The sequence below is a fragment of the Mytilus galloprovincialis genome, chromosome 6, assembly GCF_965363235.1.
Source record: "Mytilus galloprovincialis chromosome 6, xbMytGall1.hap1.1, whole genome shotgun sequence".
NCBI classification, from domain to species: domain Eukaryota; kingdom Metazoa; phylum Mollusca; class Bivalvia; order Mytilida; family Mytilidae; genus Mytilus; species Mytilus galloprovincialis.
In genome coordinates, this window is record NC_134843.1 from 79,615,846 (window position 1) to 79,631,432 (window position 15,587).

The 15,587-nt window shown below is 31.3% G+C and overlaps 1 protein-coding gene across 2 annotated transcripts in view; it reads right to left on the reverse strand.

Moving 5' to 3' along the window:
• Nucleotides 1-15,587, reverse strand: part of LOC143080448 (leucine-rich repeat and coiled-coil domain-containing protein 1-like) — a 99,732-nt gene that overhangs the window by 41,329 nt on the left and 42,816 nt on the right. For both annotated transcript variants that reach the window (XM_076256301.1, XM_076256302.1), the window contains exon 10: nucleotides 7,129-7,225. In XM_076256301.1, coding sequence (XP_076112416.1) covers nucleotides 7,129-7,225 — 97 coding nt within the window. The remainder of the gene's footprint in view (nucleotides 1-7,128; nucleotides 7,226-15,587) is intronic.

Genomic DNA, 15,587 nt, shown 5'->3' on the forward strand with positions numbered 1-15,587 from the left:
TTTCTGAAACTTAGGCAAAACTTGCAATCCATGTCTGTTACAAACAAGATCAAAATCACCTTGCTGCAAGAAGAGTCAGAACTCACAATATACAAGTTGACAGGCCGGTGACAACCAAACTCACAACCTAACATTTTTACTGATGAACTACTTACACCAATCAACAAATTAAGTCCCTTTTCTGTGTAATATCCTCTAATATTATCAAATACTGAATCAGTACTTTTTAAGACTTTTAAGACATTTGCAATTTATCATGCCTCCGTGCTGAGACTACTATAACACATGTGTTATAGTAGTCTCAGCTCCGTGAAAGTCATTGATCAGGACAAATTAAAAAGACTATATTACAAATATATGAGTTGGCACTGTTGTGAAAAACTCATTGCTGCAATGTATAATCAAACAAAGGAGGAGGGCAATAGAATGCAAAATGTAAGCAGTGAACAACTAGCTAAGCAAAGTCTTTAATATATATTGTGATATTGTGTGCATGTGTATTATTTCCATTCCATTGTATTTGTCTTTTCCTCTTTTATGTTAAGAGTGCCAAAATTATGCAATAAAAATAAATGTTTCTAATTAGTTACCAATCATACTAATTAATTACCAATCATACTAATAGATCAAAGCCATTTGCCTTAACCAGATTTCTACTGTTCTAGTATAAAAAAGTTCCATAAAAAAAATCATCATTGTTTATTGTTTAGGTTTATAATTAAGAGGGGACTAAAATAGGGATCTAGGATCGGTTGTTCTCTTAACTTATCTTTTGAAATAGTTTTAAAAAAACATATTCTATTGTCTTTATTTCTTAGCAAATGTTTTCCATTTTTTCTTTATTATTTTATCTCCTTTTCAGTCAAACTTCTTGACTTTTCTCAACCCTTCAATAAGCTCTTAAAAGTATCAAAGTCACAGAGCATATAATGGTTCTCTATATGGTAACACTGGTTCATAAAGTATGATTTACCATCAATAAACCTTGGTCATTAGATACGGAGATTGACAGTCCAACAACATAAAAACACCCACAAGGCAATGCGCCTTAACAAAGACTAAATATATGATACTTTTTGTCACCCAAAAAATAATTTCCTCTCAACCCATCTTTAATTTCCTTAGAAATATCTTTTATAGATTCAAACCAATTATTGACTGTCATCAGGGTTTTTTCTTCATGGCAACATTTCACATGAGAACTTGATTTTGTGCCAATCATCTAATTAAGGAAGCAAACACTAGTTTTCTTTTGCATTTTATTGCCTCATGAAAGGTATTCACCTTTTGATAAAAATGTAAACATTGATTTTTGATTCCATTTCTTTACGATACAAACTACATACAATGAATCTTATTTCTCCAATTCTTAGCCAATTTATCACTTTCCTAGATGAGTTGATTATTTCTTTATGATCAACCTATGATTGCAAAAATTAATCATTTGATCTCTGAGTTCTTCATTGGTCAAAATCAAATTGTGACGTAAAATATTTTTGCTTTCTGAATTTTCAATTAAGACGTCATGAAAGAAGATGACAATGCATGATGAAGTCACAAAAATACAGAAAAAAATGTTTTCCAATCATGGAAAACAAAAAAAAATGTCTAAAAATCATTAGAGAAACAGATTCTACCATTGCATCTTGTGATTAAATTTTATGCTATTTTAGATCCTTTCTAATAGGAACATTACACAAAGCTTTCCCTGTAAATATTTTATAAGAACAGATTCTACGACTTAAAGCTGTTGACAACAATATATATCTATTATAGATCGTTCAATCAGCATACCTCCCAGTTGAGAGTTTGTAAATTAAACTATCTATCGTGGATACATATTGTAATCAACTGGGAGGCATAATAAACTTCTTTAAAAAATCCTACATGATCCAAATAAAAACTAAAACTATCATTAAAGCCAATCTGATTTATATTCCAAGATTTGCTTAGAAGGATCTGATGACACTATGATCTACTGTTTGTATTATTATCATTGCCAATGAAATATCTGCCTCCAAAATTTGAAAGCTGTGTATCCTGACAACAAAACCAGGGATTTCGAAAAGTCATGCTGACAACAAAACCAGAGGATCCCAAAAAGTCATTCAAACAGAAAGTAGTACAGAGTGTTGTCAAATCCTTTAAGGCAAAGCATCAACATTGGGATTTAAATGGACCACTTTCGAGTTCATCCATCACTGGAAAAAACTCGTCAATTAGGCGCCCCTTAGTGACGTCAAGTACCAGATAGAGGGGATCGCCTGTATCCCTGCACTGTTAACGTTCATCAAGCATCTTAGTGATCGTCATTGTGCAGGATTAACCAGAAATAATTTTTGTTTTGTAAGTACTTAATCACAATTCCCTAATGACAACAGTGCTTGATTGTCAATTATAAGAATTTAGTTTGCCGAATAAATCGTGCAATATAGTATTATAATTTTCCAACCACTTGCTCAACATTGGAATGGAAGTGAGGATGCCACTAAAACCAGAGTTTTTGACGGAAATGCATCAAACTCGAAAGTTGTCTGTTTCATCAGATTGCAATGAAGCTGTTCTGTTTCACAATATCCCTCCTTCTAAGAAGCACTAATTAAGAAGTTGTCTGCAGTTATGCAATTTTATTCAAACATGAGCGAGTGCAAAAAAGAGACAAAGGATACCAAAGGAATATTTAAAATCTGGTGTCGCAAAAAAAATCGCAATGCCAAGGCAAAACAATAAAAAGACCAAAAAGACAAACAACAGTATACAAAACAGACAACACATAAATCTAAAGACTGTACAAGAGGCACCCCACCAATAAACAGGGGGTGATCTCAGCTTATCCAGAAGGTAAGCAGATCCTGCTCCATATGTGGCACATGTTGTGTTGCTCATATGCATAAAACCCTGGTGATAAGTCTAATTTGGTAGGTCACAATTGGGGAAAATGATGAAATTGTGGTATCACCATGATCATTGAAACAGATATTTCATAATGGTCAATCAACTTGTGATGCAAGCTTTCAACTCCATATGACCATTGTGAGTAACTTATAATTGCGACTATAACTTTTATGTAAAAGATATCAAACTCCTATGCATCAAAATTATTTTCTTTCTGAACTTGTATTTTTTTTCTCATTTTGACAAACTTTTCAAAATTAGTTATCTTTCAATGCATTACACCAAAATCAGAACAATGTCACCAAAACAAAAACTTCATTTCATTTTATCAAAATCAGAACAATTATCAACATTAAATTGGGGCAAATAGAAATTTCCTTTAATACAGTACTTTTTTTCAATATGCGTCAGTGATTCAATTATGATATGGGACAAGAGAAAATTGAATAAAACAATCCAGAACAAAATTGAAAAGATACAGCTTAAAGACATTGTGACTTTGTTGAGATAAAGGAATTAAAAGTCTACAACATCAGTTCTATAATTGACACTATAAAAGGATTCCTTTGTAGGAAAATTACATTTAATGACTGGCCTTGGAGCCATGTAAGATTATGTCACAATTATTGAAATGCTCATATTCTTGGAAGGAATCAAATTACATATACATATTTTAAACATCACTTTTTAAGACTAGGTAGGGATATAGAATAAGAACTGCTCCAGTTTTTTTTTCCATTTGATATATTATCTGCAATAAGAGAAATTATAATGCATCACACCAATTCAGTGTGGGCTTTATAAAGGTTTATGAGAGAAATTAAGCATCACATATTCATTCCATTTCACTTCTTAAGACTTTATTCCTTAATAACTAAGTTCATTGAAACTTTTATTATATTCTTTCAAAAATACAAAGATTTTTTGTCTGTAGAATTCTATAAGGAACCTGACATTAGATACTATAATGATATCTAAGATAATAACAAAAAACTGCAAAATCTCAATAAAATTACTAACTCAGAGGCAGCAACCCAACAATGGGTTGCCAGATTCATCTAAAAATTTCAGGGCAGATAAATTTAAATCTGATGAACTTTATGCCACCTCAGATTTGCTCTAAATGCTTTAGTTTCAGAGATATAAACCAAAAACTGCATTTTACCTCTATGTTCTGTTTCTAGGCATGTCTGCCATGTTGGTTGGAAAGCAGGGTCATTGGACACATTTTTAAAACAAGATACCTGAATGATAATTATGGCCAAGTTTGGTTAAATTTGTCTCAGTAGTTTCAGAGATGGAAGATTTTTGTAAGACAAAAAATTACATAAAATTGTTAAAAATTTACTATAAAGGGCAATAACTCCTTACAGGGTTGACTGACATTTTGGTCAGGTTGACTTATTTGCAGATCTTACTTTGCTGAACATTATTGCTGTTAATAGTTTACCTCTATCTATAATAATATTCAATACAATAACCAAAAACTGCAAAATTTTCTCAAAACTAACAATTCAGGGGCAGCAACCCAACAATAGGTTGTCAGATTCTTCTAAAATTTAACAGCATATAGATCTTGACTTGATGAACATTTTTACCCCATATCAGATTTGTTCTAAATGCTTTAGTTTCAGAGATATATTAAAGCCAAACACTGCATTTTACTCCTATGTTTTAATTTTAGCCATGTTGGCCATGTTGGTTAGCAGTCAGGGTCATCAGAAACATTTTTGAAATTAGATACCATAGTGGTGATTGTGGCCAAGTTGGGTTAATTTGGCCCAGTAGTTTCAGAGGAGAAGATTTTTGTTAAAGTTAACAGGAGATGACAGAAGACGGATGCTGAGTGAAGAGAAAAGCTCACTTGACCTTTCAGGTCAGGTGAGCTAAACAAGAGTCTAAAACTGATTATTTAAATGAATTTTTCCAAGTCCAAGGACCATAACTCTGCACAAAATCATCAGACTAGAACATAATTCCTACTTGGTTAATTTAAAACAAATAGGAGCAGTGTTCCAACATCCCCCAGTTTGCACATATTTTATCTGGTCTAACCAAGGGCAATTGATAATTATTTGCTTTAAATTATCTTACAAGAGAGAGCCATTTCCAGTAAATTCAATATTTCCAGGTAAACTCATTAAAAAAAAAATTATATCAGCATTGTTTTTTTCGAAATTGTCTGAGACATTGCTATTTTAATATACCTTTGAAATAAATCTGATAAAAATCTGTCAAATATTGTACATGTGAGAGCATTCACAAATCTCCATATAATTTATATTTCTAAGGGGCATAACTCTATAAAAACTTGTTGATTAACACCAATTTTTGAACTCATTAGAGACATTACTGATATAAACCTAAAATATAAGAATCATAAAATCCTTGCAAGAATTGTACACATTATAAGAGTGATAACAATGCAATTTTTCCATATAACTAATGTTTCTAAGGGGCAAAACTCTTTTAAAAATAGTGAGTGGCACTGATTTTCAAACTCATCCGAGCAATGATGATATAAAACTAAAATATAAGTCTGATAAAAATGTAGCAAGAATTCCTGAAGGATAGACTTTTTATGACAAGGAACAAAAATACTGTTTCCTTCAATCTCGAAAAGTGGCAGAGCATTATTTGAAAATTATAAAAAAAACTACTTAGAAACACATTTACCTTGATAAAAAGCACCGTAACCAAAGTATGTTTGATTTTATGATTTTTTTTTAAAAGAACTTTTCTCTGACTACCACATATTTTAAATCAAAAATATGACAATACGATGTGAACTGTAGGAACCCTGATTATATAGTCAGCACTAAAGACCATGACACGAAAAATGTGAAATCCTGTTTGTCTTAAGCAAATAAAATCTTATTAATCCAAAAAGAAACAGTGTTTTACATTCATAAAATTATTTTGATAATAAAAACTAAAGAATAGACCTTGAACTCAAACTCTTGTGATTCTTTTGAATTAAAAAATATATCTATTCTAGAACTAATAAAAGTTGTCTTTAATTCTATAGGATTACAATGTTACACCGGATATTACTTATTTTTCCAAAGAGTTAACTAAGATTTACAATTTTTCTTTCATTTTCTACTGCCATCAATAATTCGACTTAACAATAATCTTCGAAGAAATAAAAAAAAATCCAGTCAATTAGTTGTCACAGCTAACTATCTTATAACAATATCCGATTGAAGAACTCAATAATCGTAGAATCCTCATAACAGAAAAGACGTTCAGAACTATCATGTTTTACTACAACAATGTGAATGAAAATCATTAAGAAAATGATATATCTAAACAAAGACGACACCATCAATGAAAACCAAAGCCTTAAAGTAGCTATTCATTGTACATTTTGTGTAGCAAGTTCAGTCTTCTATTAAGATTGTAACATATGTAGACGTAACTCAGAAAAACTCAAGGTTAAGTCACAAAAGATCATATTTATCACTGGTCAATTGTCATTTAAACAGCAAGAGTTTTAAATTTTATATGTTAATATCATATGGTGTACTTCTGTCTAGAAAGAATTGTATTGAATTTATTCCCAAATCTTACTTTCTCCTTTTAACTGTTTCACTATCGTCGTTTGTAGTGGTGTAGCCTAATTCAATGATTTTACGAAAATTTTTAGAAACAAAAATGTTTGCTTTTTTTTGTGTTTATCAAGGGCATGACATCCTAAAATGAGGGATCTCTGTTTAGGGTCCTTTATCATGTTTTCTTATTTCAAATGATATGGTAAAGACTACTATCCAGAAGCTAATGGCATGTTTTGCATGTGTACTTACAAGAGTAAACCTTTAAGCTTGCTTCGTCTATTGGCCTAGACATAAAAACTACGTTTTAATTGAAATATAGATTCTACTTCCATGCTTCCATTATAAAGATCTGACAATGGTCCATGCTTCTTTTTGTTCTGTAATTTATTATGTCAACAATTAATGACATTTAATCTGTCTCTAATTTAATTTAGAAAGTTTTCATGATTACCAGTAAAATAAATCCTGAAAATACCAAAAGGATCTTCACTTCTGAAAATACCTAACAAATCTACACTTCCAAAAATACCAAAAGGACCTTCACATCTGAAAATACCAAAAGGGCATTCACTTCCAAAAATCCAATATGGGTCTCTACTATAGAAGGTAAAACAGAACAGTGTCAGATCTCCATACAGGAAGTGCACACACTGGATCTCTAATGAGTTATCCTTACAACATAAGTGGACTTAGCATCCTCCCTTTGTGATTTGTCCTCTACCATGTAAGCTGAAGGCTGTTTCTGGGAGTCAGATGTATCTACTGATGCTTCTCTACAAAATAAATAAAATATTACTGACATTTTGTTTGAACAATATATTGCTGCAGCTAAGAGGAGAAATGAGGGTAAGAATACCCTTTGCTGTCAGGCTTTAAACGGTCATTTTTGGCTACCATTAGCACCAAATTGGTTAGAATTTTACCATGATTAGTCAAAATACCCTTACTGTGATTCGTCAGACACATTTCAAATAATCATCTTTACTGTTTAGGAAAAGATTTAAAGTGATACGTCAAAATCAGTCGTTTTTTTATCGTCTAAAAGAAAGTGAACATTTTAACGTCATGCACCAAAAACCAATGTTAACATAATTTGGGATGAATTTTTATCATTATTCTTCATGATGGTACCCCTATTACCGCCCTCAGGAATTGATGACTACAGATGACATACATCACCCCTGTTTTTATGAAAGTGTGTTGACCAATTGAAGAAGGCCTATAATTGGATGGATTAGAAGTCAGTTTCCTTCAAGGCCCCTATAGGGCACTACTTCTATCTAATTTAATGGCCACCTAGATGATATACTTCGTGACACAAACATAGCAATAAAGCAGCCTCAACATGCAATATCTATTCCATTACTTAGATCTCTACTTCCTGAAAGTGGGGGGAAATTTATAAGGATGAAATAAAACATAATAAATCTGTAAATATCTTCAGGTTTTTAAAAGCCAATCAAAGTTAAGAATATAATTTCAGATCAAGAATGAAATTTATACAGAATTTTCAGATTGCTAAAAACAAATTTGCTCGAATTAATCTATAAAACTAGCAAAACATTTTTCACCAAAACATTTATTGATTGACAAATTTAACCCCTATAAGGCAGGAAGTTGCCTAAAATTTATTAATAATGCACTTGCACTTTTGAAACCAATATAGAAAATAGATATTATTAAACATTTAAATTCAAATTTTATTTTATTCTGATGATTTCAAAGAACTGTCTCTTTATTTCCTCTGTGAAATTTAAACCAGTAATTTGTACCAAGTAATCTAATCCTAAGAGAAATGGTTGTTTTGATAGAAATGAAAACACTCTGCATGACAAAATATTAATCTTGATCAAGTCATTACTAGGGAATAGTCAGCACCAGCCCTAAGCCATTGTAATAAAATAACACCATTAGAAAGTAGAAACTATTCAATTAACGTAGAAATTGACTGAATTGCCTTTCTACTCAACAGTATTTATAATTATCTTTTACAAACCATTCAGCAACACTCAACCAGATGTTATCACAGAAATGCAGAGAAAAAGCAAATCTACAAGTCACTTCCTTGGTTAATATACTCATACTGATAGCCAGTTGGTTTTGACTTTGCCAAGAAGTGTTAAATAGGCTAAATATAGGTAAGAAAAAATACAGGGTAAATTATATCAGATATGCAGATATGAAACAAGACCAAACCAATTCACCCCTGCCCCCACCTGCAGCCTAATCAACAAAAGTCAGTCATATTAGAATGATACTAGACTCAAACTGATAAAACATTATAAAATACCATTGAGCCAAAAATAATCTACATATCTAAAGGTATTACAAACAATTCTGTGTATTAATGCTATTCGTGATACCTGCTTATGAAAACCTTTATTTCTGTTCATTTTATTATGCTATGGTGCTGTTTAGAAAACCTGATAATGTTATCTATGTTCTGAAATCTACAGAACTTTCTTATTGCATTCAAAGTCAACAAACTGATAATGTTCATTAAGTTGTGTTTACAAACAGATGATGTTCCTAAAGTAATGGCAACAAGGTGACAGTTCTTAAAGTAATGATACTTACAAGACACTGTTCATACAATTATAGCAATAAACTATCAGTGTACCTAATGTTGTGGCAACACTTAACTGACACTGTGTCTTTAAGTCAGAGCATTTATCTGACACTGTGTCTTTAAGTCAGAGCATTTATATGACACTGTGTCTTTAAGTTATAGCATTTATCTTACAGTGTTATAACATATAGAAATAAACTGACACAGTGTCTTAAAGTGATGGCATTAAACTAACACTGTATTATAAAGTTATGGCATTAAACTGACACTGTTATAAAGTATGACTATAAACTGACAATGTATTATAAAGTTATGGCATTAAACTGATACTGTTATAAAGTAATGGCAATAAACTGATACTGTTATAAATATATGGCATTACACTGGCACTGTGTCATAAAGTTATGGCAATAAACTGACACAGTATTATAAAGTTATGGCATTAAACTGATACTGTAATAAAGTTATGGCAATAAACTGACACTGTTATAAAGTTATGACAATAAACTGATACTGTTATAAAGTTATGGCATTACACTGACAATGTGTCATAAAGTTATGGCAAATAAGTTGACACTGTGTCATAAAGTTATGACAATAAACTGACACTGTTATAAAGTTATGGCATTAAATTGACACTGTTATAAATATATAGCATTACACTGACACTGTGTCATAAAGTTATGACAATAAACTCACAGTTATAAAGTTATGGCATTAAATTGACACTGTTATAAATATATGGCATTACACTGACACTGTGTCCTAAAGTTATGACAATAAACTCACACTGTTATAAAGTTATGGCATTACATTGACACTGTCATAAATATATGGCATTACACTGACACTGTGTCATAAAGTTATGACAATAAACTGACATTGTGTTATAAAGTTATGGCATCAAACTGACAGTTATAAAGTAATGACATTAAACTGACACTGTTATAAAGTTATGGCATTAAACTGAAACTGTTATAAAGTTATGGCATTAAATTGATACTGTTGTTTTTTTTCTTGTTTTTTTTTTAAGTTTAGGGATAATGAAATACATTAACTGTATATGACAAGGAAGACACCTATGTTATTTTTAACATGATAAGGAGGAGAAACAAGTTATCTGAAGATAATAAGGAAGAGACACAACATACCTGTACATGGCAAAGATAATCAAGTTATCTGTACATGACAAGGGAGATAACCATGGTACATGACAAGGAAAGTATCGAGTTTCCTGTATATGAAAAGGAAGATAAGAAAGTAATTTGTACAAGTCACCTGTACATGACAAGGATGAGAACCAAGTTACCTGTATATGACAATGGAGATAACCAAGTATTCTGTACAGGACAAGGGAGATAACCAAGTATTCTGTACAGGACAAGGGAGATAACAAAGTTATGTGTACATGACAAGGAATAGAACCAAGTTACCTGTACATGACAAGGAATAGAACCAAGTTACCTGTATATGACAAGGGAGATAACCAAGTCACCTGTACATGAAAAGGAATAGAACCAAGTTACCTGTACATGACAAGGGAGATAACCAAGTATTCTGTACAGGACAAGGGAGATAACAAAGTTATGTGTACATGACAAGGAAGACAACCAAGTCACCTGTACATGACAAGGAATAGAACCATGACAAGGTAGACAACCAAGTTATCTGTACATGACAAGGGAGATAACCAAGTATTCTGTACAGGACAAGGGAGATAACAAAGTTATATGTACATGACAAGGAATAGAACCAAGTTACCTGTACATGACAAGGAATAGAACCAAGTTACCTGTACATGACAAGGTAGAGAACCAAGTTACCTGTACATGACAAAGTAAAGAACCAAGTTACCTGTACATGACAAGGTACAGAACAAAGTTACCTGTCCATGACAAGGTAGAGAACAAAGTTACCTGTCCATGACAAGGTAGAGAACAAAGTTACCTGTCCATGACAAGGAAAGTATCAAGTTACCTGAACATGACAAGGAAAGTATCAAGTTACCTGAACATGACAAGGAAGACAACCAAGTTATCTGTACATGACAAGGTAGATAACCAAGTTATCTGTACATGACAAGGGTGAGAGAACCAAGTTATCTGTACATGAACAGGTAGAGAACCAAGTTACCTGTACATGACAAGGGAAAACGAAAATACTTGTACATGACAAAGTAGAGAACCAAGTTACCTGTACATGACAAGGGAGATAACCAAGTATTCTGTACATGACAAGGTAGACAACCAAGTTATCTGTACATGACAAGGAGGATAACCAAGTTACATGAACCTTACAAGTTATCTGTCACCAAGTTACCTGTACATGACAAAGGAGGATAACCAAGCTACATGTACATGACAGGGTAGAAACCAAGGTATCTGTACATGATAAGGCAGAAAACCAAGTTATCTGTACATGACAAGGGATAGAACCAAGTTATCTGCATATGACAAGGAATAAACCAAGTTATCTGTACATGACAAGGAGAAGAACTAAGTTATCTGTACATGACAAGGAGGAGAACCAAGTTATCTGTATATGACAAGGAATAGAACCAAGTTATCTGTACATGACTAGGTAAAGAACCAAGTTACCTGTACATGACAAGGAATATAACCAAGTTACCTGTACAAGACAAGGTAAAGAACCAAGTTACCTGTACATGACAAGGAATAGAACCAAGTTATCTGTACATGACAAGGAAGACAACCAAGTTATCTGTACATGACAAGGGTGACAACTAAGTTAACTGTACTTGACAACGTAGAGAACCAAGTTACCTGTACATGACAAGGGGAGAACCAAGTTACCTGTACATGACAAGGAATAGAACCAAGTTATCTGTACATGACAAGGTAAAGAACCAAGTCACCTGTACATGACATGGAATAGAACCAAGTTATCTGTACATGACAAGGAAAAGAACCAAGTCACCTGTACATGACATGGAATAGAACCAAGTTATCTGTACATGACAAGGAAGACAACAAAGTTATCTGTACATGACAAGGGAGATAACCAAGTTATCTGTACATGACAAGGTAGATAACCAAGTATTCTGTACAGGACAAGGGTGACAACCAAGTTATCTGTACATGACAAGGGTGACAACCAAGTTATCTGTACATGACAAGGAATAGAACCAAGTTATCTGTCCATGACAAGGAAGACAACCAAGTTACCTGTACATGACAAGGGTGAGAACCAAGTTACCTGTACATGACAAGAAAAATACCAAGTTACCTGTACATGACAAGGAATACAACCAAGTTACCTGTACATGACAAGGGTGAGAACCAAGTTACCTGTACATGACAAGAAAAATACCAAGTTACCTGTACATGACAAGGAATATAATCAAGTTATCTATAAATGAAAACGGGAGATGACCAATTTATCTGTACATAATAAGTACTTACTAATCTGTATATTACAAGGAAGATAACCAAGTTATGTGTACATTACAAGGGAGATAACCCAGTTATGTGTAAATGACAAGGGAGATAACCCAGTTATGTGTACATTACAAGTCAGATAATCCAGTTACTTGCATATGACTTAGTAGAGAATAAATTACTTGCACAATACAAGGAAGGTATCGAGTTACCAGAACCCAGTAACCTGTACATGTGAAGTAAGACAATCAGTTTATCTAAAGCAGCATAAAACTCATATTAATTGGTCTCTATAATCACTAAATATCTCAAAAAACTATGTTTTGACAAGTTCCCTTTCCAATCAATGTTTTTTCTAAAATTTGAAATTTCAGACACATATTACCAAATTCTTTTTACTCACAAACATTTACTTAAATTAATAAATACCAACATAGAAAAGACTTCCATAAAAGGGTTATTTTTTAAAGTTATTTTTTACAATAACCTATTTGCAAAAATACTTTTTTAGAAACTGATAAACAAAATAATAAAATAACAAAATAAATGAAAGCTACATAACAGCACGGTAAAAAGTTCCTAGCCAATAGCTAACGAGAAGACCTGTGACGATTGCATTACTGATTTAATCCATACCAAATACTCAAAGTATTCTCTTTACAATTATTACCTTTCTTAATAACTACCATTTCGGATTAGTGAAACATACAGTTGATTGTCTTACAATTTTTTTTATTGGTTTTGATTAAAAATAAAATCTTTCTTCTGAGAAAATGTAATACTGAGTAAATGGATAAAACAGAACAGTTGATTAAACATCATATTGGTTAAAAAGAAAATAAATGGATATACAGAAATACTTATCTGACTAAATAAAGGATAAAAACATCAAATTGTAAGTACCTTGTTCATTTATTTTTCAGTTCTTTGCTTTATTAAGGTATATGTATATTTACAGCTATGCATGGTTATAGTTTTTACAGTTATATCTATATTTTCTTTCATTGTTTTACAGTTGTCTAAAACTTGATACATTTTTAATAAGCAGAGTTAATGCAATTTCCTATATGATTACTGCAAATGTGGCAAAGTATAAAAATAGGGTATTCTCAATGTCCCATTAAGATTGTTACTAATTTTATTAATGATTATGTTATAATGATGGAAAAAAGTCATACTGCTAAATATCTAAATAGAAATTAAGATAATTCTTTGTACATAGTTACTCAAAGAACTAATCATAAAAGAAAAGTTAATTTGTTTTAAAATTAAACATATCAAATCTAAAATATTTGATTTGTCAAAACAGTTGGCTATTTTCTAATTAATTACGATTGGCCAGATACATCAAACTTTTCCAAACGTTGGAAAGTAATTTTCTAGGAATTTAATTCAACAATCTGAAACATTGCTTTCAGGCAATAATTAAATTTTCTCTAAAATAAGTACAGAAAAGCATATTCTTTTAAATGTATTTATTTGAAGATGCAGAATAATTTGACTTATACAAATTACTAGAAAAATATTACTATAAATCTATTTTCCCTAACATATAATATAAGTTAATCTAAAAAACTACAAAAAATAATAAATTTTTGTGTAGTTTTTTTCTAAGCCACATACAACTGCAATTTTCCCATTTAATACCTGATACACATTAAGTTAGCAAATCAAAGTTTAAAACAATGTATCAAAACGTTTTTTAAACAAGTATTGGTTCAATCTCTTACTTCTTTGAGTAGGTATATCTTTTCGGTACAGTTAAGAAAAAAGTATAAATGAAAAGATTCCAGTTTAGCATTTTTTTCCTTACAATTTGAAATTTTGAACAATAACATTTAAAACCAAGACAAAAATTTTGGTGAATCTCTGAAGGATGAAATTTGCTATGGCGTTGTCAGTTTGTTTTTACTCATGAGTTTGAATGTCATTCTGGAATCTTTTGTCTCTTTTTTATAGACTTACAATGCATTTTTATTTCTAAATTAAGTTCCATAAAACAGTGACATCATATGACATGCAAACTGTATCTTTTACATTTTGTTTAAAACCTTCATGAGATTCAAATAAAGTTCATAATTAGTTATCTTTCCTAACAATAACAATTTAAGAAAGAGATTACTAAAAAGAAATTCAAACAAAATACTAAGCAACATGAACCCAACCAAAAACTGGGGGGGATCTCAAGAAATTTGGAAGGGTAAGCTGATCCTGCTCCACATGTGTAACATTTAAATGGAGCAGGATCCTTTCCCCCAGCCATAACAGCTGAAATAACCTGCATATATTCAATGGAGTCTATGTTTCTCAAACTGTTATATGTATGTATTGTTGTGGTTATAATCTTTTAACAATTTTCCTACTGGTATTTCTTTTCATGTTTTTTTTTATTACCACATGGTATCTTGTCTTCTTTTTCAAAATAAAAAAAAAATCAGTTTAAAATGAAAAGTTAAATGTTTATTTCCATCATTCGATCCACTTGATTATCAAGTTATAAATTTTCTTACTTTATATAATTAAGTCTGTGTAAAATGCAATCATCTATATAATGATTATGTTCCTGAGTATATGTTCAACATAGAATCCAACAAATATAACCCATTATAAGGCTAATATATTGTGAAACATTGACAATTGCAGTTAGATTGCTTTCCGACGATAAAACTCTGTATGTTTTTTTCCTTGTGTAAGCCTACGATAACATATAAAAGGTGGTGACATAAGACTTCAACGTCAAGTATTTAACGGACTTTTCTACATTAAAGATATATGGTAAAAAAATCAAATGGACAAATGATAGGATTTTCTCCAAGCAATTATGTAATCAATAAAATAATGCAACAGATTTACAACAGGTTTTAATATGTAATTGATGTTTTATCACTTCACTAGTCTTAACATAGGGAGGATTTTAACCAAATAAGTATGTAAATTATTTAAATATGTTTTTAACAATGCTATACTGAGAGTTAGGCAGGTTCATAAAACTACACTAGTAATCCATAAAGTAGAGAAAAAAATTATATCTAGTTTTAAAGAATTGTCAATTCCTGAACGCATTAAATGCAATAAATGAATAAATATTATTTATAATTTATAATTTATTGTACTTCATTCAGCTTGATAATACTTTATTAATCAGAAGTATGCTTAGTAATATTCTAT